This window comes from Echinops telfairi, unplaced genomic scaffold, assembly GCF_000313985.2.
Source record: "Echinops telfairi isolate 266 unplaced genomic scaffold, ASM31398v2 ScPeMD7_2;HRSCAF=8, whole genome shotgun sequence".
Lineage (NCBI taxonomy): Eukaryota > Metazoa > Chordata > Mammalia > Afrosoricida > Tenrecidae > Echinops > Echinops telfairi.
Window position 1 is genome coordinate 35,892,113 of NW_022103898.1, and position 27,631 is coordinate 35,919,743.

A 27,631-nucleotide genomic window follows, 5' to 3' on the forward strand; every position below is an offset into this window, starting at 1 on the left:
TGTAACGTTGGGAACTACATGGTCGTGGAGGAAAGCTACTCTTTTTCCTTCCTCATGACCTAGAGACAGCCTTCTATGAGGAATTCTCTGCTCAGAGCCTCACCAGGCCAGTCAGGTAGTGCTGTGGAAGCCTGGAGCCCCATTCACTTAGATCCCAAGTGGATACACTGTGAATATGATACCAATCCACTCTAGTACAGACAAAGGTAGCCCCGGAGCTCAGCCTGGGTGTCCTCTAGCTGGTAAAAGCATCAGCAAGAGTTCCAACAGGAAGTTGCCCACAGAGGAAACGAACCACCCACACAACTCCCTGACATAGGAGTGTGTAGAGACAAGCGAGTACTACGCAGAAGTGACGAGGGCATCAACTGGAATTTGGATGAGTTCACCTGTAAGATCGCATCTGCTTCAGAGAGGTTTACTCAAGAACGTTAATATGCAGACAACAAAGTGGTAAGCAAACAAAATGCTCTGGAAGATACACTAGAACAGCGGTTCTCAACCTGTGGGTCACGACCCCTGTGGGAGTCAAACAATCCTTTCACGGGGTTGCCCAAATCACAGCAGTAGCAAAATGACAGTTATGAAATAGCAACGAAAATAATTTTATAGTGGGGGGGCAGGTCACCACAACATGAACTGTGTTAAAGGGTTGTAGCATTAGGAAGGTTGAAAACCACTGCCCTAGAAGAGTGTGTGTGTGTGTGTGTGGGGGGGCTCTTTCTTTTGTTAGCATATAAGTGGTAAACAAATCCCCCAGTTTTTATCCATTACAAAAAGTAAACCCAACATTACCATCTTGAGGACTAACAAATGGTCCAAAAAGTAAGTGCATTCACTGGTAAAAAGCTCCCACATGGCCTCCTGCTGCTTTCTCAGGTCTACTTGGTCAGGGGAGAGTTTCTGATGTGTGTCCACGACTTCGTCCCAGGTCTTATCCTGCATGTGGGGAGGAGAAATGAGTGGGCACAGCATCTTCAGTTCCATTTGCTTTGGTTTGGCGGACAGCCGGGACAAGCAATCCCACAACGTCTGATTTCTGGCTGCAGGCTCCTGGCACCCCTCCCTGCTCCTCAAATGACTCAAATCACACAACCTCTGTGGGAGACCCCTGGAAGCCCAGCCCTTCTCCAGAGTACAGCAGAGTCACGTGTGTAGATGTTGATTTTAGTTGCCCAGGGACAGGAATTCAAGCAGAAGTTGTTTTAGTTATGATGGAGCTTTTGAATCCTTTTCAATTTATTGTAAAAAAAATCTCAAGAAAGAAAAAACAAACAACAAACCGGGAAAGAATCCAGTGAGAAAGATTACATGTTGTAGGATTCTAACTACGTGGCCTTCTGGAAAAGGCAGAGTCCTGCAGGGAGCAAGGAATCCAGAGGTGAAACACATGGCATCTTTAGGGGCAGTGCAACTGTTTCTTCTGTGATACTCTGGTGGAGAACGGGCCCCCATTGAGAGGGAGCCGGAATAAGAATGTGGGACTTTGACTAAGAGGAACGCACTGCCTCATCTGGCAACACACATGCAAGATGTTCTTCACTACGTACACAGGGAGAAGATGTGCTTGGGAATTCTGGGCAGTTTTTTCAGCAAACCTGCTCTAAAGATGTCTATGAAAGAGACAAGCAAGAACAGAAGAACCATTAAAGAAAAAGAAAAAGAATCCCAACCTGGGAATTCCAATTCCAGGTTCCACTGGCAAAGCCTGTGGAAAAAATCAGGACCTAAGGATTTTTGACTTAAAAGAGACCTTTAGAAATTGCCCTTGAGCCATGCCAAACTCTCACAGCCATCGAGTTGTCTGACCCATGGCAACCCTTTAGGATAGGGTGGAACTACCCAGGTGAGTTTCAGGGACTCTAGGAACAGAAAGCCTCATCTTTCTCCCACTGAGCCAGGTGTGATGGTTTTGAATGACTGATCTTGTAGGTAGCAGACCAACCCAAAGCCATTAAGCTACCCAGGGACTTCTAAATTGCCTGGTAGCCAGTAGTGGAATTCAAATAATTTACCAACTGGTTTGCTGCCCTAATGGGCTGCCTTAAGTATTAAAAAATGATATAACAAAAGGTAATTTATTATTTCATACAGTTAATGCTTAAATAAGAATGATAAAAGAGATACACAAAACTAGATTATATTATAAGATGTTTTAAAATAGTAATGAAAACTCAAGGAATACCTGACAAAAAAAGCAATAAAACGGTTCTTCGAGAGAAAAAAAAAAAAAGAAATTGCCCTAGCAAAACCAACTTCATTTTCAGATGAAGCAGTTGTGGCCCAAAGAGGAAACAAGCTATGAACATTTGCACAAGGCAACTCCATCTGCAGGGTCCGCATTCCAAGTCCGCATCGCCTTATCCAACTCAAAGGACTTTCCCCAAGGTCACAGAGTGCATAGAGCAGGGCAGGTCTGGTCCCTCCTGGCCCTATGCTTCCCCTCCGCAGCTTACTGCTTGTCATCTGAACAAGGCAGCAATTTGACAATTTAAAATATCTACTACGACAATAAAATGCCCTGCTGCACAGTAAACAGCCTGTGAAGATACCTTAAGGCCGTGGAACTCGTAGCCCCTGAAGTCTGTGATCTTCACGGCGGCCAGGCAGTGCTCCAGGTCAACCATGTGCTTGTGCTTGTCCTTGGCCTGCTCAAGGACGGGAGAAGCAGCATTTGCAAACATGCATTCTTTCAGGACATAACGTAGCAGCCTCAGCACCTAGGTTCATTCTATAGCAGTCATGAGGACACATCGCCTAGTTTGTCATTAGGCCCTTAGCATGCGGCAGCTATTTCCCAGGCTTAATCTGAGCCACCCCTCCCTTACTGAGTTGCTGCTCACCAGTCTGATTCGTGGCTTCACTGTGTGGGTAGAGCACAGCTTTACTCTGGGGTTTCAGATAGCAGAGAGCCAGGCCTTTCTTCCTAGATGCCCCTGGGTAGACTAACACCTCCAACCTTTTGGCTAATAGCAGAACACATTTAAGTATTTGCACCACCTAGGAGTCCATAGGACCAGAGAATGTCAGTCTGGAGGAGAGAAACCAGTGCCATGCAAAATCTCTCTCTCTCTCTCTCTCTCTCTCTCTCTCTCTCTCTCTCTCTCGTGTGTGTGTGTGTGTGTGTGTGTGTGTGTGTGTGTGTGTGTGTGTGTAGGGGAGGTGGGGGAAGGCAAGGTATTGAATAGTCCTAAAGCAAATAGATATGTCAACCCAGTGGGATGGCACAGACTCCTTTACTGTTCCAGCTCTCTGAATTCTGGAGCCTGGTACCTTAGCTTCAGAAGATGCCTCAGACCATATTTAGTTTAACCTTTACTTCTGCGGTTGTCTAGATAAAGCCTAGAGTGTTAACCGAAAGTATCCAACACAATAATCTAAACAGAAGAACACCAGAACACTTTAGGGACTCTAGTTTCCTTAGAATGGAATATAGAGCTCTTATAATAAAAAGAGATTCTAACAGTTTTATTGGCATATATTTCACATTATATCCCTCAGTGCAACACCACAATCAGTTTTGACAACATTTCTTTTTTCTTGTACTCAAGAGTTTCCCCAATCCCCCCAACCTCCCCTGCCATAACCTCAAGAAACTATAAATCCATTTACTCCAAAAATACAAACTCACTGCCATTAAGTCGATTCCAACTCATCGCGACCCTGCAGGACGGGCTAGAACTGCCCCTGTAAGGTTCGAAGCCTGTTATTCTTTACGGGAGCAGAAAACCCTTCTTTCTCCCAAGGATGGGCTGGTGATTTTGAACTGGTAAACTTAGGGTTAGCAGCCAAGCACGTAACCACTACACCACAAGGACCCCCTTAATCCAGCTCCGGCCTCTATAGATTGACCTTGATGTGGATTTCACATCAAGGAATGCATAAAAAAACAAAAATCAAAGAAAAAGTTAAAAAAACCCACAAACATAATTTTCCTAATATTTACAAAATCTGTTTACAGGCAGAAGGCATGATCGTGGCAGAAAATTTGGAAAACAAAACTCAAAGAAAGAGAAACTACTCATAATGCTCACCCCTGGGTTTATCACTGACTACACTTGCTGAACATATTCAGAATGAATTCTTAAGTGGAACCACATTTATTCCTCTTTTGTGGTCTGAATTATTTTCTCGTAGTGTAGCATGAGCAGTTTCTCCTCCTCACTGAACCTTCTGTTGCAACATCATGGGTTACCACCCAAAGGGCTCCTTTTACCAACGGAAGTGGGAAGAGGCTGTCATGGCACAATGTGTAAGGCTTTGTAAAACCAAGTTGGCTGTATTTCAAATGCATGTTTGTCAGAAATGATCTTTTTAACCCAATGCTGTGCTTCAAGGGTGCGTGGTGCCACCACCGATCTAACCTGTTCGATAGACACTATCGTCAGTCGGTTCTGTGTTCATGGGAAGGAGAAGGCTCCTGTTTGGGTATTCTGGCCTGAGGTGAGTAGGGGCTACATGTGCGTCTGCAGGGGCCCCCATGCAGCTTCTGAATGTGCTGCAGGGAGTCGCTGCAGGGCTGGGGCAGCTCTCCCTGGGCGCAGTGACGGCCAGGAAAGAGGAAACCTTTTGTGAACTCAGGAGCTTGCACAGAAACAAAGGAGTCTTGGAGTCAGTTTGGGACCTCCTACAGCCATTGGGACATTTGCCTTGTGTTGATGTCTGAAACCATAGTGGCAGCAACTTGGGGGGGGGGGGCATCAGTAACAAGTTGGAAACGAAGCCAGAGAAGACAATGGAGGCCGCGTGGGAGTTGGGGGAACGTGGGTGCCCCTTGTGTAAGTTGAAGGGCACTCACTGTGGCTTTCTGTGTGTTTGACCAGCCTCCTGGCCAGAGTTGGTGGAACTCCCAGTAGGAAAGGAGGGGCTATTCCTTCCGAGGGCCTTGTTAACTCTTTAGAGTTGCTATCCATTTAGGGTCTTGTTTCTTTCCTAGCATGGGATTTGAGGGTGCTTATCAGGGACCCAAAGAAAAGTGATCACTGTGGTTGAAATGGAGTTTATTAACTAAGAGGTGGGTGAAGTGGAAATGTGGGGCAGGCAGTGGTGCCGTGGCACGGGGGTGGCGCGTGGTTGGAGGAGCAGTGCAGAGTAATGGCTGAAACAGACTCAGAGCCAGACTGCAGGGGTGGGGGTGGGGGCTGCCCGGCTCGATCCATGCCCTGCGGCTTGTGAGTTGTGTGATCTTGGGAAAGCTACTCAACCTCTCGGAACCCCAGTTTCTCACATCTGTAAAGTGGGATGATGCTACTGTGGAGAGTTGTTGTAAGAATTGATGAGTGGACATATGTAAAGTCCTGACACGCATACACAGGAGCACATGTAAACAGGAAACATGTCTGGCAGTGAAGTAAGCATGTTCCATGTGTTTGCTTTGACTACTAATATTGTTATGGACGGTTGAGGAAGAAGGAAGGGAGGAGGGGACTATGGAAGGACACAGAGAAAAAGATCTGTTAGAGGCTGGGGAAATACATCTTGGAAATGTGTTTATTATGGTGATAAGAATGACTTGGTAATTCAGGCCAAGAGGAGGAAGAGAAGGAAGGAAAGAGGGGCACTGGTTTTTAAAGGGCCAGATCTCCCACTTTTTGTGAAAGTAGCCTAAAGAAAGGTTGCTGAAAACATCTGGTCCTTCCACTCAACACGTGTTCAAGGGGTCCTCCCAATGCTGTGCATGCCCGTCAGCACATTTTTGCCTCTAGTGCCCTCTCCAGTCCCAGTTGGTTGACTGTGAGCTGGTAGGAGACATCCTGGTATCCTGGGGTAACGAACAGCGCTTGGCACATACTGGCACCCCGCTTACGCAAGTGGAACAAGTTGCTTCTTTACAGGGAAGAAATCTTGTAATTGTGTCCCTTCCCTGCTGAAGACACGTTCTATTTCTCAGTGGCTCTTAGAGGCCCCTGCTCTGGAGAAGCGTCTGGGAGATGTCTCTTCTCTGAGGCCCCTGACAGGATGGGTGCCTGGTCCTGCCACAGTTGTATGCGGAAGGACGCCGGGAGGGCTGGGGGATGAGCCCCCTCAGTCCTGCAGGAAAGCAGTGAGGAGATGCAGCAGAGGGAGAATGACTGGAGCCCGCCGGCACTGGGGACCGGAGGGTCAGAGCTTCACTGACAGCGTGCTGTTTGTCGCTTGTGATGTTTAGACCATATCCATCTAAGCTTTTTGTTCTGGCAAACATAATGTGACAATCACTTGAACTACACTGTTCAGAGAACACAGACCTCCAAACGGCTGTCGTGGCCGGTATGGGTGGAGTCTTTCCGATGTGCCAAGATCTGGCATAGCTCCACAAAGGTTACTGCGGTGACTCCTAACCATCACACTAGGCCTTTTCTAGACAAGGAAGCTGAAGCTGGGGAGTTAATTCATTTGGCCCAGGTCACACAGCAGTAAGTGGAACAGCTGGAGTTGGAATGCTAGGGACCTTTTAATTTAGCTGCTGGACTTAGAAAATAATTAAAAGCATGTGCAGCCACAGAACCTCCAACGTAGATGTCAACAGCTGACCACACACTTGCTGGAGAGGAAGGAGTGATGGTAATCACCCGCCGCGTCTCCTTTGCTGCTGTTGGCTGCAGTCCGTAGGAATTGTGCCAAAGGGGTCATAGATTGTGGGGTGATAGCATTCTGGCCTTCCTTGCAGGAGACATGGGTTCAGTTCCCAGCAAGGCTCTTTGTGTGCCCCCCCCCCCTCCGTCCCCATCTGTCAGGGGAGGCTTGGGTGTTGCTGTGATGATTTGAGATTATGATAGACTCAGAAGAAAGGCCTGGTGATCTACTTTCAAAAATATCAACTAGTGAAAAGCCTATGGGTTTCAATGGTCCGGAGCCCAATTCAGAGGGTGATGCCAGGCCATCTTGAGTGGGAGTGCCGTGAGTCCTGGGGGAGGGGAGATTCCAGGGCACCTAATAGCAACTGTTGAACGAAGGCCCAACCAGTGCATCTTTTCCTCAAGAAAACAGAGGGGAAGGGCCTGGTTGGGGTCACGAACATTCCCACCCTCTACACAACATGCCAGGAAGGGAGGTCTGACTGTGGTCAACCCATGCCCTTGGGAGTAAAGAGGCAGCGACCACTCAGCCATCAGTGGAACTGGGAATGAGTTTTAAAAACCCAGTAGGACTAATCCAATCAACTTTCCCAGACATAGAGAGATATTCGGAGAATCTGTGACTACAATAGGAGTCCTGGTGGCATAGTGGTTACATGCTGGGCTGCTAACTGCAAAGTCAGCAGTTCAAAACCACCAGTGCTCCTCAAGAGGCAGATGGGACTTTCTACTCCCATAAAGAGTTACTGACTCAGAAACTCACCGGGCAGTTCTGCCCCGTTCTACAGGGTTGCTATGAGTCAGCATTGACTCAACGGCAGCGAGTTTGATTTTTTTCTTGGAGTGACTGTACTAAGTATGTATGCTTCCAACGTGCACGGCCCAACCTGCACACTGGGGCATACACAGTTCCCGTCCTCAACTTAGCTGTTTTTCAAGCCGTGCTAAGGCAGACATTTAGAGTTGTAAAGCGCCACAATATCAGGGTAGTTTTGCAGAGCTCACTAACCACTGGCAAGTAGCATTCTTTAGGAGTGGCTCCTCTGGAGAAATATGGGTCTTTCTACTCCCCAAAGAAGTAGTGTCTCAGAAACTGTCCTACCCTCTCCTATAAGGAGGCTATGGGTCAGAATCAACTCTGTAGTGGTGCGATTTTGAGTTGTATAACACAGCACCGGTTGACATGTTCTGTAACCCCTACTCTAGATGTGATCACTTGAATGTCACTTATCTGCCTTTATATCAGGAGAAAGCAGACTGGAGAGGCTCCTCGGTCATTTCCTACTTTCTTTGCTGTCAGAAACCAACCCCCTTTCTGTGAGTCCATGCTGACTCATAGTTGCCCCTAAGGACTGAGTTGTAAATCCTTAAGGGAGCGCACTGCCACATCTTTCTCCTAAGGATTGATTGGTGGGCGTGAATCACCAACCTTTGGGTAGGCAGCTTTGTGCTTTACCCCCTGTGCTTCTAGGGTCCTTTTCCAGCTACTAGAGGCTTAACTACAAACAGAACGACCCTGTGCAATACTCACCATGCCCCTCTTGGAGAAAGGCCATCTTGGCTTCTTGGACTCTGGGGGGTTAAATTAAAGACAGTGTAGTATTACTTGTGAGTTTCTGCTGATAGATATTTGTGATGCTCTATAAGCCCTGCTTTGTAAGTGAGGCAAACAGAATGCACGGAATGAATATTTATATTTCTGGAGATGAGTGACTAAAACAATGCTGTCACCTAAAGGTTGGCGTTCTATCACAGATTTACGGTGTCATTGCCTCTTTTTTTCACTAGAGTATTGTTTACCCTCTCTATCACTTGAAGAAAATTCACAAAATGGTGTTAAGATAGAAGTAATTTATTTCAGACAGTAGCCATAGGATCTTGAGGCTGAAAGGAATGGTTCATTTGCACACCAGAACTGGCTCGATGATAGTGAGATTTTGGGCCATAAACTACCCCACCTCGTGCAAGGTTAAGAGCCTGACCTAATTAGAGACTTGGAGATAGCATCCTCCAATGAAGTGCGGTTAAATGAAAGTCCCCGATATAGGAAAATATTAACCCAGGACATCAATGAGGAGCTGGGGCTTATTGACACTAGTGAATATCCTCCAAGTAATAAGCCATTCTTTAACCACAAAATGCTTCTTCTTTTTCTTTTTAAACTCATTTTACTGGGCGCTCGTACAGCTCTTATCACAATCCATCCATCCATCCATTGTGTCAAGCACATTTTCACATGTGTTGCCATCATCATTCTCAAAACATTTTCTTTCTACTTGAGCCCTTGATATCAGCTCCTCATTTTCCCCTCTCCCCCACCCTCCCTCCCTCATAAACCCTTGATAATTTATAAATTATTATTATTTATCTTACACTGACTACTGTCTCCCTGCACCCACTTTGTTGTCCTTCTCCCTGGGCAGGGGTTGTATGTAGATCGTTGTGATAAGTTCCCCTTTTCTCCCCCACCTTCCATTTACCCTTCTGGTATTGCTACCCACATTATTGGTCGTGAGGGGTTTATCTGTCCTGGATTTCCTGTGTTGTGAGCTCTTATCTGTACCAGTGTACATCCTCTGGTCTAGCCTGATTTGTAAGGTAGAATTGAGGTCATGATAGTGGAGGGGAGGAAGCATTAACGAACGAGAGGAAAGTTGTGTGTTTCATCGGTGCTATGCTGCACCCTAACTGGTTCATTTCTTCCTTGTGACCCTTCTGTAAGGGAATGTCCAGTTGTCTACAGATGGGCTTTGGGTCTCCACTCCGCACTTCCCTTCACAGATCATTCACATTGATATGATTTTTTTGTTCTAGGTCTTTAATGCCTGATACCTGATCCCATCGACACCTCATGATCACACAGGCTGGTGTGCTTCTTCCATGTGGGCTTTGTTGCTTCTGAGCTAGATGGCCACTTTTTTACCTTCAAGCCTTTAAGACCCCAGATGGTATATCTTTTGATAGCTGGGCACCATCAGCTTTCTTCACCACATTGTTTATGCACCTGCTTTGTCTTCAGTGATTGTGTCAGGGAGGTGAGCATCACAGAATGCCATGTTATTAGAACAATGTGTTCTTGCATTGAGGGAATACTTGAGGGGAGGCCCAATGTCCATGTGCTACCTTAATACTAAACCTATAAATATATACACATAGATCTATTTCCCCATCCTTATATATAAATATATTTACATATGTACATGCCTGTATTTAGACCTCTATAAATGCCCTTTGCCTCCTAGTTCTTTCCTCTATTTCCTTTTACTTTCCTCTTGTCCCACTATCATATTTGGCCTTCATTTGGGTTTCAGTAATTCCTGTTGGCTACATTGCCCTTGATCAAACCCCACCAGGCATCCTATACCCTCCTTGCCATCAATTTTAGGTCGCTTGTTATTCCCTTGTCCCTGGGTTGGTTGACACCTCCCCTTCCTTTCCCCCACCTCTGCCTCTCCTGTGTCCCCCAAGAACCATCAGTCCTATTGTTTTCTCCTCCGGATTGTTTATTCTGCCTATCTTATCTAGATAGACATGCAGAGACAATAATAAGCACAAAAACAAGACAGAGCAAAACAAAGCAACAAAAGAAAACAACAACAACAAAACCAAAACACCACCCCCCAAGACAAAAACCAACGACAAAAAGAGGAAAGCCTATAAATAGTTCCAGGTCTGTTGGTTGACCTTTAGGAGTGTTTTCTGGTCGTCTGATGGGGTGCCATACCCTGGCTCCAAAGTATTCTTGCATTGAACACTTTTGGTATTCCCCAGGGACTTCATTGCTTTGCTCCCCTTGCTGCTCTGTTATACACTGTAAGTGTTTCCCCAGTCACAGAATGCTTCTAGATTACTAGGAAATAAAGAGATTTTATTCTGGTCCCTTAATTTTTATGTTAGGTGTATCAATTTGTAATGATACCCAGAGAAAGGTGGAAGAAATGAGATGCTTTGCAGGACTCTCTTTTACATCAAATTCTCTAAGTGACTCTGTGTCATGTTTCAATTAGTTAGAAGCAATTATTTAGATAGCATTGATCATGTATGATGTGCTTGTGGAGTATTTAACCTCTGTAATTATGGAAGTCATCTCCCCAACTGATTATTCTCTCTCTTATTTGGACCACTTTATTGATCTTTATAAAGAGGATATCCCTCAGTGGCTAATTGACTTCACCGATTATAGCCTGACATTTGAGAGCTGTTAACCCTCAAATGCCCAGTGGTAATTATATCTGATTTCAATTGGAGCAACCGGGGCTCCAGTCTTCTGTTTTTAAGGTTGCGGGATAGGTCGGGGTCTTCTGAAAGCTTCACAGATACTCTGAAGAAGAGTTCTATGCATCTCAGAAGACGTTGGATCCATAATCTTTATTATATGGATTAAGTATTATCTAACTGAATCAGAGTATATCATACAACAATATCTTTAGGTGATTCATATGACAAATTTTGAAAATCACTACTGCAGACCCTGATTTGGCAACCTGTCTATTCTAGAAAATAGAAAAATCTATTCTAAACTAATGGAGAAAAAGTGAAGGAAGAGAAGTGGGATAGAAGATGTTTTGTAACTTTTCCTGTGTGAGATCACACTGTACTATACAAAATGGCACTTAGCAAAGAACTGCTCGTATAGTTTTATGCAGTTATGACCTGTTCCCAGCAGGGTAGTTCTCAAACTTTTGAAGGAAGCAAAATCATCAGAGTCACCTGGTGTAATTATTTTTTTAAAAACCTGATTGCTTGGCTCGGCCACAAGAATTTCTGGTTCAATAGCTCTGGAGTTGAACTAAGAATTTGCATTTCTGATATGCAGATTCCCAGTTGATATTAAAGATGCTTACCCAGGACCACGCCTTGAGACCTAATGCTCATGAGAGGTTGAGAGTATTTTTAAAAAGTTATTTGAGATATAATTAGCATATCATACAATTCAATCTCTTCATTATATTAAGAAGGGTTGTGTGGAACTTGGGACACTGAATCCTGGCTCTTCAAGGTGCACAGCCTGCTCCCGAGGCTATACCGGTGAGATCTGATGCTGAAACTCCACTGGGTGAACTGGACTCTCCCTCAGACACACTTGTACCTGGAGGACTTAAATCAGGAAATGCAGGGTGTCTGAGGAAGTGTAAGACAGCTATACCAAGATTGTTGAACTGATGGGAGGCAGACAAGCATGATCTTGCTGCATCAATGGCCTAGATACTGTATTATACTTTTCCGGCAAACCTGTCACTGATGTTCTGTTTTATTTTTTTTTTTTGTTTATTCATATTAGGGTTTATCTCAGAGGTGCTTTGTCATTGGGGCCACACTCTGGAAGTTGTCTTATATATTTTTCTGTGTCTCAGTAATGAAACCTAGAATTGATGAACTTATAGGACAGCAAGTAGAATAAGGATTCCAGAAACTATGTAAAAACTAGAATGAATTAAAAATGGGTCAAAAGGGAGATCAAATGACAAGGTGTTACATTCCAGCCTACCACAGCTGCTAAAATCCACTTTACAATGCTCTTTGTCTGATATCAAGGCTATTCACATCCCTAGGTTATGATCAGCAGGGTTTCATCAGAGAACCAATCCATGTAAGGACACAGAAAATGGGTTTTGGGCTTCTACTATCATCCACAGCATTCTATAGATTGGGTGTTGTAGAATTCAGGCTCTGGGACTATTCCCTCCTCTGAGTTTGGATTTTATTATTTATAATACTTAGATCACACAAACTAGTGTGCCTCTTGCTTGTGGACTTAGCTGATTCCTCACTTAGGTGACTGCTTGTTTTGAGACAAGCCTTTAAGACCCTGTTTTTGCTGATAGCCTGGTACCATTTTATTTCTTCATCACCTTCACTATAGCACCTTGTCTTCAGTGATCTCCCTAGGAGGGTGTGGTAGTTGCATAATCTGTTGTTAATTTGAGACTTAAGAGTGAAGGGGTGGAGTTCAGCCTGTCAATCGAGTCACAGCTTCATGATCTCATTTGGAGGCGCAAGGGAGATAAATAGCTCACTGGAGGTGGGACACAAACTCACTTCCTGTGGGCCATTACTGATGACGAGCCTGATGGAGCTATGCTGATGCAGCCAGAGCCCTGGGGCTGAGGAGCCACGTGGAAACCCACACCAGTGCTGAGACGCTTCTACCACCACTACATCCACAAGATTTCCCACCCACTGGCCTGTGATCTTCTTGCATTTGGTGTCCTTGCATGTGTTTTGTGAGTCTCAAGAGGAATTTATAGAGTGGGACTGGACATATGGGCTAATATTGGACTAATGGACTTGATCTGGACTGCGCTGGGATGTTTTCTCAATATTTAATTGCTCTTGTATAGAAAGCTCTTTTGTATACACATATGAGTCTCCCTGGATCTGTTTCTCTGCTCTACCTGGGTGAACACAGAGAGTGAGTACTGAAAAGGGCCATGCCTCAAGAACGAATTGTTCTTCTATGAGAGCTACAATCAAGGGAGAGCTCAAAATCTATTCATGTATCTGAGGCAGCATGAAACAAGGACTGAGCTCTGTTAAAATTGCACTGTGTTCAGAACTTACGTTAATCTAGAGGCTTGTCAATGAGCCTCTTACCACCACTTATCTTTCAAACCAAAATGAAAATGCAAGAGTCACTTCTAATGCTACCTTATTCCATAGGGCACTAATCTGGCTGCACCTGCTACAACCCTGGTGGAGGGCACCAGCCAGTGAGGCTAAAGACCAGGAAGTGAAGGACAGTAAGGTGGGTGGTGAGTAAGCATTACAGCTACTATAGAGAAACTGCCCAGCCGCCTGAGTGTGCATTCTGCTCTGAGGCCATCACCACCACCGGTTTACTTGCACTAAACCTGGAGTTGGAGAGGGGTGGCATGGGTGGGTGGCTATTTGATAAGAGGATATTTTTGAGAAAAGAGCTAAATAAGTATAAATAACCATCTTTGTAAAGTAAATGTCCAACAGCAGGACTGGTATTCAACTGATGGGATGGGGAATTTTGTGTCAACTTGGCTAGATAGATTATGGTGCTCACTTTGGTCAAACACTAGTCCAGATATTGCAATGAAAGTATGTTGCAGATGTGATGAATGTTGACAGTCTATTGACAGTTGAGTTTATGTAAAGGAGATTACCCTCAATAACTTGGGTGGGCCACATCCAATCAGATCTGCTCTTAAGAGCAAAAACCTAGGCTTCCCAGCGAAGAATGAAGAGCCTCAAGATTATAATTTAGAATTCCCCAGGAGTTTCTGGTCTGTCCTACATAATTTCCACTTGTCTGTCTTTATGGATGCATGAACCAATTCCTTCAAATGAGTCCCTTTATAGCTATCTATGGTTCTGTTTCTCTGGAAATCCTTGACTAATATAGCTGGTCCCAACAATTGGTGAACAGTCTGGTCTAACTGGTCCATGCACATGTTCTACTAGTTATTTAGTATTTCATCTCCCCCTCTTACTACAATGAATGTTTGCGGAGTAAACAGAACCTGAATTCAGCAGCAGCAGTGGGTGGTACAGGTAATCAGCAGCCCCATCTGATACCAGAAGGTCTCCAGGGAACACCTCAAGTCCAGGTAGGTTCAGCACCACGGAACTCCGCCTGTGCTCGTACAACCTGTTCTCAGGGGAACAAAAGGAGAGAACAGAGAGCAGGGCTGCAGGCACGTTCATTGCTCATATTGCCTCTTGTCCTTCAATAGTGGCTGCTAGCTGCCAATGTCAGCTGGCTGAGGAAGGTCTTGGAGGCTTCCATGTACAGTAGGGCCATGATGACACACATGCTTACTGACCATTCATGGTTTTGACCAATCCAAAGCAGAAGGGCTTTGGACTGTAGCAATGTCAACACAACTCATCTTCCTTGGTCTGCCTTAGAAGGCTGGAGGGAGGAAGATCTTAGTCTTTGCACTTCACAATCCACTGAAATTTGAAGAGGTGCCCCTCCATCACCTCCCCAAATCGATCTACCTTCCATTCATCCCACAAAATTCAGGGTCGTGGATTAGCTCTGTTAAGGAACCAAAAAAAAAATACTTGAACAAAATCGAGCTCAGCTTTGATCAATTAGCCATATTTCCCTAGGATGTTAAAACTTATTTTGGCTTGCCCTACTCTATTTTTGTTGTTGTAAACTTTTATGATAATGTGGTAGACGTTGATCACGGTGAACTCGGTGTGCATATTCTTCCTTTTCTTTGCCCATCGAATACACTGACCCTGACAGTTATGAGATGCGAGTGGAAATTACAGAGCGAGGATTCTTAGGAACATTTTCTTAAGGAGATCGACATGTCCAGCTTCTTCCTTTGACTTTGTGCTATTTGCCTTTCTTTCTGGAAAATGGCACCTGAAAGTGTAGATGATACCTGAAGTACATAAATAGGATACCTAAAAGTACAGTGGTGATCTTACAGAAGAGGAAATTAGAAGGAACTTGGTAGCTACTAACATGTGCCTTGGCCTGAGCTCCAATCATGTGACAAGAGAAAACTCCACTTCAAACCACATGCCATTGAGCTACCAGAGAAGCATCGTTATTTGTGTAAGTCATCTGAGTTGGGTTCTGTCACATGCCAACCCAGGCTCTTCCTGATTCTGTTACCGATCTTCCAGATTCTGTTACCGATCTTCCTGATTCCATTACTGATCTTCCTGATTCTGTTACCGATCTTCCAGATTCTGCTCTCGCCAGCTTTGATCTCAACCTTTCTGCATTCCCCACATCTGTTTGGCTCTTTCACCACCTGCTTTATGATGAAGTTTCATAATAAGATGATACAAAATGCAGGCTTTTACAACTCTCCCCTATTATGTGGGGATTTTAAAAAGTTTGTGGAGATTTAAAAAATATATATTTTCATTCATTTTTTTACTGGACTTTTTGAAAGCCCCTCACATTTGCCAATCCAAGCTTTATGGGAAGGAAGGAGCTGAATTAGGTGGGGACTGGAACATCCACATGGTATGAATGAGAAGTGAAACTCATACGTCACCGTATTGGATGGACACACAATGGATTAGCAGTGCACAGATACTGCCAGGAGTTTTACAGTGCTATTTGGAAGGTGTTGTATATACAAGAAGATTAAGGCTCAACAGAAGAACACTCCTAGGGTGAAATACTAGAAGCTTCCTCATCCTCTTTGTACTTTTCTTGTAAAGTCCCTAGAAGTATACAATGGTATTTAGTGGTCATGGGGATAGAATTGGGCAGAGCATGGGAAATTACAGTAATTTCCAGGAGAAATGTAACCAAAGTGAACTTTGGCAGAAAACATTTATTCTTTTGAGCTTGAGCTCTCCATGTCTCACTATCTGGTAATAATTAGGGTTTGATAGTTTGCAAAGATTCTAAACTGCTTTTATATTCTCTGCAGACCTCAGAGAAAGACATGACTACTGACAGCACAGGAGGATTAGTCCTCCCTGCTGTCTGGACTGGCGACGTGCTTCTTGGCTGTGCTCAGCAGTACCCTGAAGTGGTGGGTCCCAGCATGCAGTCAGATTGCCTAAGCTGTAGTCCAAGCTGCATGACTCTGGACAAGTTAAGTGATCTCTGTGACCCTTTGTCCCCACCCTGTGAAACAGAACATAATAATACCTACCCATTGTAATTGGTTATTGTGGGCGGATTAGCTACATTAATCAATAGAGTCCTCTTAGTGCAGTGTCTAGAATTTAATCAGGAAGCTTTCAGTAAGTGCTATTATGCTGACCATTGAGTCTATTACAAACATAACATTCTATTATGTTTCTACTTTCTTTACAAGACTGCCTGTTCCTTAAGTGCAAGATGCATGTCTTACCATCATTGATGTTTGGAGGAGCTCATCTACAATCCTGTCTCTTGGAAAGCATTTTACTTTATAAGATACGTCTGCAGGTTTATGCCTTCCCTTCCCTGTAACTCTAAGCTCCTAGTTCTGATTCTAAATTCCGGTTGTTTATTATTATTAGGTGCCATCAAGTTGGTTGTGATTGATAGTGACTTTATGAAAAGCAGAACGGAACACTACCCAACCCCTGCTGTTAACCAGAAATCCCTGCAGCGGAGTCAGTTCTGACTCCGTGACCCTATAAGACAGGGTAGAACTTCCCCTGCGAGTTTCTAAGAGGGTAATTCTTTACAAATAAGAAAGATTCACATTCTTCAGCGCAGTCGCTGGTGGTTTCGAACTGCTAACCTTGTAGTTAGCAACCCAACATATAGCGACTACATCACCAGTTCTCCTTACTCCTGTTGTTAGTGAAGCGCAAAAGCATTTATTGAATAAATGGGTGAAAAGCCGAGTCTACATACACCAAGTATCATGTCACCCCCCTCAACATAAACTACAGACTAGGCTCTCCAGAGTTATGTAGGTACATTCTGATCTTGGCCTGCACTCTACACTTCGGGCCTCTGTGCCTTTGCACAGGCAGTTTCTCCCTGCTTGCTGGCCTCCACTTTGTTGACCAAGCAGACTCACATTCCTCTTTCAGTTCCAGCTTAGCCAGCCTTCCTCCAGAAAGCCTTTCCTGACTTGGGTAGACAGAGCAAACTCTCTCTCCTTCCCTTCTTTACTCCAACTTGCCCCTTGATAATGATTTCATTGAAAGCTCATACTGTGTATTCCGATGAGCGGACTTCAAAGAAGTTCATAAAACATTGAACTCCAAGAAAATGGAAGCTCTCATATGCCAGAGCATCTGGGCACCTGGCACAGGACTTCATACAGAGCAGGTGATCCGATGAACTTTGGAATGATGTAGTGACAGGCTTCAGATGAATTTTGCTTTTCCATTCTAGATCATAAATGAATAATTGTATACATACACAAAAGCAAAATGCCATTTGAATCACCATCCCCGGTAAAGGAGCAGATATCCCCATGTGCTGGGTACCCTCTGGCCGAAGGCATCCATTTGGAATGTTGTCAGCCAAGTTTTGAGGTTAATTTGCACATGTGACCCAGACAGAAGATAATTGCTTATGCAGAGCCTGAACCTGGCCATGACCTTGACTTTACTGTCTCAGCACTGAAAGCCCAGCCATGCTCATGCTGGAAAGGTGAGCACAACCCGGAAGGGCACAACAAACGTGACAGGTTCATGTTCATCAGAAGGCATGAGTCCATTGAAATGATCAAGAAGTATAGTTGAAAAAAAAAAAAAAAGAAGTCTAGTTGTTACCAAACAGAACCCTAGACAGACACTACAAAGGACTATCTATCTGTACCCAGGAATGGGAGGAGATGTGAATTGACGCAGAAAAACGCTCCCCTGCCTCACATTTCGCTTGGCAGGAGACGGAAGCGCTCTATGAAAGGACCCCCGCCCCTGCCCCCAGCCACCCCCATCTGTGTTACCCGGGGTTGTTCAGGTCCTTTGGTTAATGATATTGATGCCAAGGAGTTATAATAAGTTCAGATTGACTTTGGATTTTGGTTTCCAGGCTTGGCATGGGGCAGGGGAGAGTGTGGATGGTTTCAAACTGTCATCTTGCTTCTGTTATTCCAAACAATAGGGGTGCTTCTTCTAAGAAACGGCATGCCTGCAGGCTCATTGTGTTTAGTTCTGGATTGAGCATCTCCTGGGAGGCAGTCGTGGTGGTGCCGTAAGAATTCTATACTCTCTACCCCTCGAACAAGGTGGTGTCTGGGGGTGTCCTGTATGAAGAGGGCAAAGAAGAGGACTGGGCGACACTCAGATTCTTCACAGGAAGACTAAGTTAGGAACTGAACTCATAATAAATGCATAGTGCTCAGGCGGTGGCTGGCAGACCACCCTCCCTCGGTACGTCCAGTATAACTTTCTGCTGCCCTCCATTTGTTTGGAAAAGCACAATCAGAGAGATGTTCTGGAGAAAACGATTGTTTGCTTTGATGCTCGGCTATCCTGGTCCTTTGCTTCAGGACAAAAATCTCAGGACCCAGGAGATGACAGAAGGGAATGTCTGCAGCCCTCTTTGGACTTGCCCGCCCACCCCCATCTCCCCTCTCTCACTCGCATTCTCAAACACAGCCACACTTGCACTAACCCTGAGTTGCGTTGGCCCAGGCTGGTCAGATCCGAAGGGACTAGTCCCATGGTAGTGGGAATAATCTTCTTCTCTTCTTTCGGGAACCAGAACATCTCTTTCTTCCGTCCTGTCCTCTGCTGGAGATCTGAAGGTCCCTAGTGTGGGCTGATGGCGGCAACAATGCAGGGAATCCAGGGAATTCCACCCCCCCTCACCACCACCCCACCCCCCTACGGCTGGGCAGGCCCTGGCCCCCATGCGTCAGCACTCAACTAGGAGGCAGGCTGCTCTTGCAAGTTGTTGCCAGGAAAGTTTCTGGTGAAAATGTGACCAGTGGGCCTCTAATGCCCCTACTTTGTAAGGCATGGGTGGAGTTCAAATGGAAAAGCAGAGGGCCTTTGCCGAGCACCCGTTCTGTTCAGGGGTTCCGTGGGTCTTCATGTTGATGTCCACAAGGACCATAGGACATGTAAATGACGCCGCTTGCTGTGAACAGAGCCAACTCAGAGGGATGGGGAAGGAAGTTTCCCGAGGTGTCCTGGCCCTGTGAGTGGAAGACCCAGCTAGGATTCAAATGCAGGTTTGCTTTCCAGAAGACTTGTGAATAGGAGAAAGAGAAAAGGATCCTGACACAGATGGGGCTCTTAGAGTGCTCAGAGGGACTTCATGCGTGGTAGAGGAGCAGCGAAAAGAATGAAGGCCCTTTGGGGGCCGCCGTGAGTCAGAAATGACTCAAAGGCACCTAACAGCAATAACAAGCCATTTGTCAGTTTGGCATACTTTCAGTTTGGCATACTCTGATGACTGGTGTATTGCTATGATGCAGAAAGCTATGTTCTTGGTAGTAGCCTTCAGACAAAGGTGGCTAGGAAGAAAGGCCTGACAACCTACTTCTCAAAGTTAGCCAATGAAAACGTTACAGCTTAGAAGAGAATATTCTCCAATGTAGTGCTGCAAGACGAGTTCCTGGTGTTAGAAGACAGCACACGTTGTTAGGTGTCCTCAAATAGGTTCCGACCATAGAGACCCTATGCATAACAGAATGAAACACTGCCCAGTCCTGTGCCATCCTCCCAATTGTTCTTAAGTCGGAGCCCATTGATGCAGCCACTGTGTCAATCCATCTTGCCCAGGGCCTTCCTCTTTTCCGCTGCCCTTCCACTATATTGAACATGATGCCCTCCTCTAGGGACTGGTCTCTCCTTACAGCGCGTCCCAAGTATGTAAGACAAAGTCTTGCCATCCTTCCCTCTAAGGAGCACTCTAGCTTTGCTTCTTCCAACACAGATCCATTGGTCCTTTTAACAGCACATGGTTACTTTCAGTATTCTTCTCTAGCACCACAATACAATTGCATTGATTCTTCTACAGTCTTACTTATTCAGTGTCCAACTTTCAAATGCAGATGATTCTGTGGAGAAGACCATGACTTGGGTCAGGCAAATCTTAGTCCTCAACGTTACATCCTTGTTCTTTAATACTCTAAAGAGGTCTTGTGCAGCAAATTTGCCCAATGCAATAAATCTTTTGATCTCTTGACTGCTGCTTCTGTGAGCACTGATTATAGACCCAAGTAGGACAAAATCCTTGACAACTTCAACCTTTTCTCCATTTATCATGATGTTACCTATTGGTCCAGTTGTGAGGATTTTGGTCTTCTTTATATTGAGTTGTAATCCACACTGAAGGCTACAATCTCTGATCTTCATCAACAAGTGTTTGAATTCCTCCTCACTTTCAGCAAACAAGGTTGTGTCATCTGCATACTGAAGGTTGTTAATAAACCATCCTCCAATCCTGATGCCACACTCTTCTTCATATAATCTAGCTTCTCTAACCATTTGCTTAGCACACAGATTGACCAAGTAAAGTGAGAGGATACAACCCTGTTGCACAACTCTCCTACATTAAAAAAAAATCATTTTATTGGGGTTCTTACAGCTCTTGTAACCGGATGTCCATCCAGTGTCAAGTACATTTGTACATATGTTGCCATCATCATTTTCAAAACATCTTATTTCTACCTGAGCCCTTGGTATCAGTCCCTCATACCTCTCCGACTTTTAAACCATGCAGTATTCCCTTGTTCTGTTCACACAACTACCTCTTGATCCATGCACAAGTTCCTCCTGAACACAATGAAGTGTTCTGGAATTCCCATTCTTCTCAAGGTTGTCCACATTTTATTATGGTCCACACAGTTGAATGCCTTTGCATAGTCAATGAAACATAAACATCTTTCTGGTATTCTCTGCTTTGAGGCCAGATCCATCTGATAGCAGTAGTGATAATCCTCATTAAACATCCTTTTCTGAATCCAGCCTGAGTTTTTGGCAGTTCCCTGTCAATGTACTGCTGCAACTGTTGTTGGATGTTCTTAAACAAAATTTTACTCAGGTGTGACATCAATGGTATTGTTCTATAGTTTGAGCATTCTGTTGGGTCGCCTTTCTCTGGAATGGGCACACATGTGGATCTCATCCAGTCAATTGGCCAGGTAGCTGTCTTCCAAATATCCTGGCATGATGAGTGAGTGCTTCCAGGGCTTCTTCAGCTTTTTGAAAACATTCAATGGGAATTTCATCGCTTCCTGGAGTTGTTCTAATGCAAGGGAATGACCTAATGCATTCAATGAAGTTTGAACTTCTTCCTTCAGCTCCATTGGTTCTTACTGAAATGCAACTCCTGAAATGGTGGACTGTCAATTTGTTCTTTTGGGTACACCACTTGTCTGTCAGTTTTCAGTACTGTGGGGGTTAGTGTGTTGCTGTGATGCTGGAAGCTATGTCACTGGTATTTCAAAAGCCAACAGAGTTACCTGAAGTGGGCAGGTTTCTGAGAAGTTTCCAGACTAAGAACAGACAAAGAGGCAGGACTCGGCTCCCCACTTTGGAGGAAGAAGCCACTGAAAACTTTTTGCATAGCTTCAAAGACAGTACGCAATAGCCACAAAATGGACACAAGCATGTCATTGTTAATGAGGATGTCATAAGACCAGGACATGTTTTGTTCTGTTAAGCATAAATTCACCATGAGCCAGAAATAACCCAACATGATGGACTTCCCAGAGCTTTCGTGTCGGAGGCTGGCTTGCAGAGTGGGGTGCCTCTGGGCACTTAATTGGGGAAGTTGGACTTGCTGACCCAAAAAAGTGGAGTGGAGTGCCTCTGGCACTTAATTCAATGAGCTGGGTTTGCTGACCACAGAACTTGAGCTAAATACCTTTGGTTTGCGGTGTATAGCTTTTAGACATTATTAGCAGACCTGAAATTTTGTAACATGACCTGGTAAACAGCTACAAACCCTGAGTATTTCTCACAGGCGTTGTAACGTGTTACCTTCCTTAATAAATCCTTTTATTACAACAACAGCAACCACAAAAAAAACACAACAAACACCAGAGAATAACAACAACAAAACAATGATTGAATCGTTAAGAGTTCCATTGTGCCTTACTAACAAAATGAGAACTTTCCTGAAAATCCCAAAGATTCTGGGGATGAAATTGGGCATGGTTATTTCTCTTGCTGTCATAGCTTTTAAGCATCCCTAAGAGGGAGGGATGCTGCTACCACCTCAGGACACAGTGAAAATTCAGAGCTGTTTTCTAAAGGAACACAACTCACCTGCACTCCAGAGAAGCACAGAGTCTGTCATAACAGACATTTAAAGGTCATCCCAGATCTAAGCAGCAAGTCTTGTTCCTTCCATCCTTGTCCACAGAATTTCTGTTTAAAAAGCTGTTGAATGTATTTGGCCTTTCTGTCATCTCTACCTGACAAAGCAGGTGTTAATTAAACCACAGGCCAAAGCATTGCCTATTCAAAAGGAGACAATCACTGTGTATGGCTCTTATATCCTGCCCACAAAAGCCACAGCAAACTGCATCTGCTTCCATTGAAGGAGACTTGAAATTAAGACTCTTTGATTCATAATCATGAAGTGACTTGGAGCTGGTAAAACAAAGTCTATTGATTAGTAATCCATTAGATACTTTATGCCAGATCAGAAATAGAGATTGTAAATTGTGTTAGTTACATAATCTCATGTCAATGTGAGGGTATTAAGAGTGAAGGGATGGAGTCTAGTGTGTCAATCAGGTGGCAGTCTGATGACATCTCCTTGTGTGCATGGCCCTCTCCTGAGTATTCTGGGATCTTCCTCGCTTTCTCCCTGGAGGTGGGACACACACCTTCTCTGCTTTGCCTTCCCATTGAGGAGCCACACTCAGAGAGTTGGAGGAACCAGCACTGAGATGCTTCAACTGGCATTGGATCCACAAAACTTTCCACCCACTGGCCTGTCATCTTCCTGCATTTAGCATCATTGCACGTGCTGTGTGAGTCTGAAGTGGAAGCAGACATATGGGCTAATATTGGACTTGATAAGGATTGGACTGGGATGTTTTCTCAATATACAATCACTCTTGGATAGAAAACTCTTTCTTATACACATATGAGTATCTCTGGATTTGTTTCTCTTGTCAACATGGTATAACACATAAACTGTCAAAAAATTGATAGCACTGTAGAAAATAAACACATACCTGGATTGATGTAATTCTTCTCCCTGAAATTAAAAATATATATCTATAACTATATATCCATATTTATACACACACACACAAAAGCTCTTCAAAAATTAGTGAGAAAATGAATGAAGGGATAATGGAATTCCATGAAGCTCTCTGGTACATTCATAGGGATAAATGCATGCATACACACACATGCTCACATATACACACAGTTTAGTCTTTCTCAAATCTGCCCCAAATTCAACAGCAGATACCTTGAAAGGAGAGACAATTTAATTTCTTAGGCAAAAAATTTTGAAATTTTGTGTGGAGTGATGTGAGAGGGAAAGGGGTCGGAAATCTGAATAATTTGTTTTTCCTATTCTTTTAAACCAGAGACACTGGGCTTTCTTCAGTGCGATATATTTGTAACGAAGCCACCCATATTTTCAATGCCTGAGGTGCCATTTACATCTTGATCTGGTGGGCCCTTTCTTAAAGTGCGTCTAAGAATACCAGGAAAAGAAAGTGAACTAGACCTCCTGTCTCCTTCCCCAAACTTCTGTGCCCCCTTTTGCTTAATAGCCAATGTGTCTGTTCAAATAACGTGTGTTCCCCACCTGTAATTCCCATGCTTTTCTCCCACTGTGGAAGCCCCTGGCCTTTAGGAAAATGTGACAACCACTAGACCTAGTTTTCTTTGCTTTAGAGCTGTGTTACCTGAGGGCTTGAGCGTGGCGGGGTGGGGCTGGGCAGGGGAGAGGCCTGGTGAAGGAACCCCTTGTTGATGGACTGATGCCGGGGAGGGGTCTGCTTCTCAGAAGGTCTCATTTGAAGTTCTACTGAGTCAGCTGTGGGCAGGGCCTTTTCAGGGTCAGAAGACAATCTCCGATTGCTGAATATCAAGGGTGATAGGGTGGGAGAAGAGTCCTTTGGACTTCCAGGTGGAGTCTTGGCAAGATAACACGTGGATCTTACAGGCTCCTTACAGCTTCCCCAAGGGGGCATCTCCCAGGTGTCCTGCTGAGGCGTTGAGGTCAAGCTCCCACATCCACTGCCCCGTAATCTCCTCAACGTAGGAGAGGTAGAAATTCGGCCTGGGGCTTGCCGGTCGAACTGGAGAAGATTCCCCTGGTTCTCACAGTGTCTATGAAGAAAGGCCCCATTGCCTTCGGACTGCACTTCTGGGTGGAGAGACCCCAGGTTGCCTGTGGAGCCAAGGGGGCCAGCTACCAGACGCTTCTGGAGGACACTGTCCAAGTTGCTGCTCCCTGATCCACCCTGGAGGTGCTCGGGATCCTCATTCAAGTGCCCCTCATCCCCGGGGACTTCTTTATCCCTTTCCAGAGGAGAATCACCAGCAGGATGTTGCATTTTTAATGAGCAGCAGAATATGGAAATCTGTTACAAATGAGGGAGACTGAGATGAGAAAAAACAAGCTGTCTAATTTTTCAGTGGAAAACATCAAGAAGATAGATGGAAGCCAGCTAACATTAGCATCCTTTATGCTCTGAAGATAATTTCCATAAATGCACCTGCCTTCCTATCTAGTTTATGGTACAATTTACTTATTGTCTCTCCTAACTCTAGACAGCAAAAGCCTTTAAAATGTGAATGATTCCAGAGACATCTTGAAAGACACCTAATTCATCATCTTTTGATTATTCCGTTGCAGGAGAATAAAAAATACATTACATTTTTCTTGTGCGTGGTGTTTATTATTCATTCATTTATTTTAGTATTTCAGTGCCTTTTAGGAAGGTATGAACAAGGAAAACATGGGCCTTGCTTCAAGGTAAGCAACTTTGGGAACTTCAGTGACCCAGTGGGCCATGGCTTTAAAAGCATTGATGTAAAGTGCTTGACTAAAGATCTTTCAGTTTGTCTCGAACCTCACATTTTGGAAAGTTAACTGGAGGGTTTGAGAAGAAACCCTCAGATGACACCAGTTGTCCTGCTTCTCAGAAGTAGAGAAGTTTTCTAGGATTAGCTAATGCCGGGTTATCCTCAAGCCCATTCATGGGGAATCAGTTCTGACTCATAGTCACCGGATTGCACACAGAACTGCCCATAGGGTTTCCAAGGCTGTACATCTTTATGGAAGGCTGCCACATCTTTCTCCTGAGGAGTGGTTACAGATGGGAACTGCCAACCTTTAGGTGAGCTGTCGAACACTTAATGCCTCACCACTAGGGGCAACTTCCTACTCTTAAGCAAAGCTAATTCTACCATTTGATGATCTGATTGCCATAGGAAGGCAACAGTGATGTGTGGGAAAGCTCCAATCCTTACCCATCCAATCAATCATTGCCTAAGAGTGAACTCTTGTTTATTTACAGACCTGGTGTGGAACAGCTAGCCCTTGCATGGACAATTTGGAAGGTGATTTCAGGCAGATTGTGAATGGAACAATGGCAGTTGACCATTTAAGATGATTTTCTGAGAGTAATCTTAGCAAGCCTATAATTCTAATGCAAAGCCTGACACTTTGGAACCCTTGGGGAATGAGCATATTTGGATAGTCCTATTTTAAGAAAAACTAATAACATTTTTAGACTTTAAAATTTGTATTGCATTTACAACATTTTTAGTAGAACTTTTTTGACCATCTATTACTTACTTTCTTAATGTTATAGTGGAGAACGTTATAGGAGAGAGCACTGAATACCAAATAAACTTTTCTGGGTCGCGCCTCAGGTGGGTTATCACTACAGTTGCTATTGTTGGGTGCTATGCAGTTGATTCTGACTCATAGAGACCCATGTGATAGAGTAGAACTGCCCCATAGCTTTTTCTGGACCATTATCTTTATCCAAGTAGAGTTCCAGGTTTTTCTTCTATGGAGCTACTGGGTGAGTTTGACTGCTTATCTTGTAATTAGCAACTGAATGCTTAACTGTTGCTTTGCCAGGCCTCCTTATTGCTCTAGCACTGTCCTGAAACAAATGATTCATGCTGTGTTTCTTTCTCTCTTTTTTAAATTTATGTAAAAAAATATTTTATTGGGGGCTCTTACATCTCTTATCACAATCCATGCAGTCCTCCAGTGGGTCAAGCACATTTTCACATATGCCACCATCATCATTTTCAAAGCATTCTCTTCCCACTTGCGTGCCTGATACCCGCTCCCCATTTCTTCCTTCTCCTTCCTCTCCCCATCTTCCCTCCTGAACCCTTGATAAGTTATAAATTTTTTTTTTCATATCTTACATTGTCCCCATCCCCCCTCACTCACTTTTCCATTATTCATCCCCTTAGGTGGGGGTTCTATTGATCTTTGTGAATGATTCCCCCTTTCTCCCACCACCCTCCACTAATCCTCCTGGTGTCTCTACTCTCTTTGTTAACTCTGAGGGGCTTATCTATCCTGGATTCCTTGTGTTGCGGGCTCTTATCTGTAGCAGTGTGCATTTTGTGTTTCTTATAGCTCAATGGAGAATGCAGTGATTGTTACAGGTTTTCAAAGCATATGCTTGTTTTCTCCCACACCACATGGCTCTATACTGGTGTATTCCTTAATTCCATAACTTCCCTTTGCAGCGCATGTACTTGCCTATCGCAGCCACTCCCCTTTAAATGGGTTTCTCCTAATCATGTTTTAGGAGTTGGAATCCACTTGGTGGCACTGGGGGAATGTTACAGGTATAAAAATCCAGTGCAGAGAGAATTAATAGGCTGTTGGATTTGCCCTTGCAAGAGTCAGAGCCCAATGGTCTTAAAGTAATATGGGGTGGGGCTCCAAGGTCTCTTATATTTATTCCCTGGCTTTCAGCTGGTTGAAGGACAATTGAAAGTAACAGCTCTAAGCAGGAGCATAATGCAGGCACCTACCAAAGCCCATTCGATTCATGACAAAAGCACTCTGAAGTTCTTCATGTTGGTCTTGCTCAAATATTTCGAGCTGAGGATTCAGTGTCCCAGAACTTCATGTACCTGATGCATAACAAGTGGGGAACTTACATTTAGCCAAAGTGGGATTGTATCTGTTTTGTTCAGAGGCTACTAACTCCTAGCCTCTCTGGAAAAGAATGAAGATGTGGTTTCAGGTTCTGAATACCTACTGCTTCACCAACGGACCAGTTTCTTATTCTCCGCACAAACAAATGACTGAGACGAGGGCTGGAGTTACCCAGGTACTTTCACAAATGCTCACACCCAGGGAACTCTATTATTTCTCTCCTTTGTCTGATAGTCTAAGTTGTCAGTAGCAGGTGTTAAAGGAACGCCTGTTTACATAGGCGCTTGCATAATAGTCCGTGGGTTTTCCCTTCTGTCCGGGTGACCTGCTTTCTCCTCCTTTGAGAGGTTAGGACACAGCTTTCTCCCTAGACGTTCAGACCTAGGGCTCTGGTTGGGGGCAGGAGGTTAGTGAGGTCTGATGGAAAGTGGAGCTGTGCAGGTCAAGGTCAGAGTGAATGCTGACTTGGCACACAGAGCAGAGCTTCGAGATGCAGTGTGCAGAGAGGTCAGAGAGCACAGGGGCTGGGGAAAGATCTGGATCTTCTCTCAGCCTCATGATTGTGTGAGGGTAAGCGCGCTTGGACTCTATCAGCCTC

The 27,631-nt window shown here is 44.5% G+C and overlaps 2 protein-coding genes across 2 annotated transcripts in view; both read right to left on the reverse strand.

Annotated features, from left to right (window-relative positions):
• Positions 1-18,648, reverse strand: part of PLEKHG7 (pleckstrin homology and RhoGEF domain containing G7) — a 52,766-nt gene extending 34,118 nt beyond the window's left edge. The window contains exons 1-5 of the mRNA XM_004700397.2: positions 18,580-18,648; positions 14,048-14,175; positions 8,089-8,129; positions 2,553-2,648; positions 796-939 (exon numbers count right to left, since the gene is read on the reverse strand). Coding sequence (XP_004700454.2) covers positions 796-939; positions 2,553-2,648; positions 8,089-8,129; positions 14,048-14,175; positions 18,580-18,629 — 459 coding nt within the window. The 5' untranslated portion in view covers positions 18,630-18,648. The remainder of the gene's footprint in view (positions 1-795; positions 940-2,552; positions 2,649-8,088; positions 8,130-14,047; positions 14,176-18,579) is intronic.
• Positions 18,649-23,779: 5,131 nt separating this feature from the next.
• LOC101664623 (pleckstrin homology domain-containing family G member 7) lies at positions 23,780-24,448 on the reverse strand. Its single transcript, XM_004700762.1, has one exon. The coding sequence runs from the start codon at positions 24,446-24,448 to the stop codon at positions 23,780-23,782; it is 669 nt and encodes a 222-aa protein (XP_004700819.1).
• Positions 24,449-27,631: the final 3,183 nt, after the last annotated feature.

Bases quoted from the DNA above. Each gene is read 5' to 3' on its own strand.
- LOC101664623 (XM_004700762.1), bottom strand. From the start codon at position 24,448: ATGCAACATCCTGCTGGTGATTCTCCTCTGGAAAGGGATAAAGAAGTC.